The sequence below is a fragment of the Nicotiana tomentosiformis genome, chromosome 7 (assembly GCF_000390325.3).
Source record: "Nicotiana tomentosiformis chromosome 7, ASM39032v3, whole genome shotgun sequence".
NCBI classification, from domain to species: Eukaryota; Viridiplantae; Streptophyta; class Magnoliopsida; order Solanales; family Solanaceae; genus Nicotiana; species Nicotiana tomentosiformis.
Window position 1 is genome coordinate 99014269 of NC_090818.1, and position 1109 is coordinate 99015377.

Here is a 1109-nt window from a genome sequence, read left to right on the forward strand (position 1 = left end):
AAGGGTCACTCTACTTCGAGTCCGCGCAAGTACTCACTCGATTTTAAAGACTACACTGGTCCGACTTTAGTCTAGTTGCCTAAAGTCCCAAACTTGGGAGCAAAATCTCCATAAGGCATGAATGAAATAGAATTTTCACGAGGCATGAAATAGAATAAAGACAAGTCAAAGAGAAAAAAGATCTTTTATCTATACGAAAATTTTTACAAGGACCGATCAGGGTCCCGCACAAAAAATCAAAAAAGAAAAGCCTAAGATTCCTAATTTTCCTCAAGGGTAGCTTGTTCTCCATCGAGGTCCTCCTTATTATCGGACCCGCTCTTGCTGCCATCATCATCATCATCATCGGAAGAGGTCAGCGCTCTAGCATCAGCTTCATACTCTTTAGCCTTTATTATCTCATCGGTAAGATTGAAACCTCGAGCATGGATCTCCTCGAGGGTTTCCCTCCGAGATTGGCATTTGGCGAGTTCAGCAATCCAATGTGCTCGAGTTTGAGTGGTCTCGGCTGCCTCTCCCGCTTGGACTTGAGCGGCTTCAGCATCGGATCGGTAGACAGCCATGATCACCTCTGCCTCGGCCTTTGCCTTTTCGGCTTTAGATTTGGCCTTTGCAAGTTCGAAAGCCAACCGAGCCTCGAGCTCCTCTATTTTCTTTGCCTGAGCTAAGCTATTCTCCTTAATGCCTCGAAGCTGACTTTCGACCGATGACAATTGGGCTCGAGCAGCCTCTTTTTCAGCAGCAAAGCGGTCCATACTTTCTTTTCACCCCAAGGTCTCCGCCTTCATCATGTTGACCTCCTCACGGAACTGCTCGATCCTCTCGATCTTCTGCTGCAGCTGTGAGATTAAAATGTTAGCCACCGTTCCCGAATCGAGCCCATGAACTTTTAAGATTTTTATTACCTACTCGATCAGGTCGGTCTGATCTTGGTGAGCCTTGGCTAACTTGGCTCGGTGGTCCTTGATCTCCTCTTCTTTTTTCCCACTGAGAAGTTTAAGGGAATTTCTCTCCTCCGTGAGCCCTCGGAGGTCGGCATCACATCAGCTCAGCTCTTCTCGGGACTTTGAAAATACCTCCTGATGGAGCGCCAAAGCCTATACAGAAAA

General features: G+C 47.0%; 1 protein-coding gene across 1 annotated transcript; it reads right to left on the minus strand.

Annotated features, from left to right (window-relative positions):
• Nucleotides 1-260: 260 nt before the first annotated feature.
• LOC138896078 (uncharacterized) lies at nucleotides 261-755 on the minus strand. Its single transcript, XM_070180856.1, has one exon. It carries the CDS (start codon nucleotides 753-755, stop codon nucleotides 261-263), a length of 495 nt encoding a protein of 164 aa, XP_070036957.1.
• Between the last annotated feature and the right edge of the window lie 354 nt (nucleotides 756-1109).

Excerpts from the sequence above, each read along its gene's own strand:
- LOC138896078 (XM_070180856.1), bottom strand. The coding sequence starts at position 755 with ATGGACCGCTTTGCTGCTGAAAAAGAGGCTGCTCGAGCCCAATTGTCA.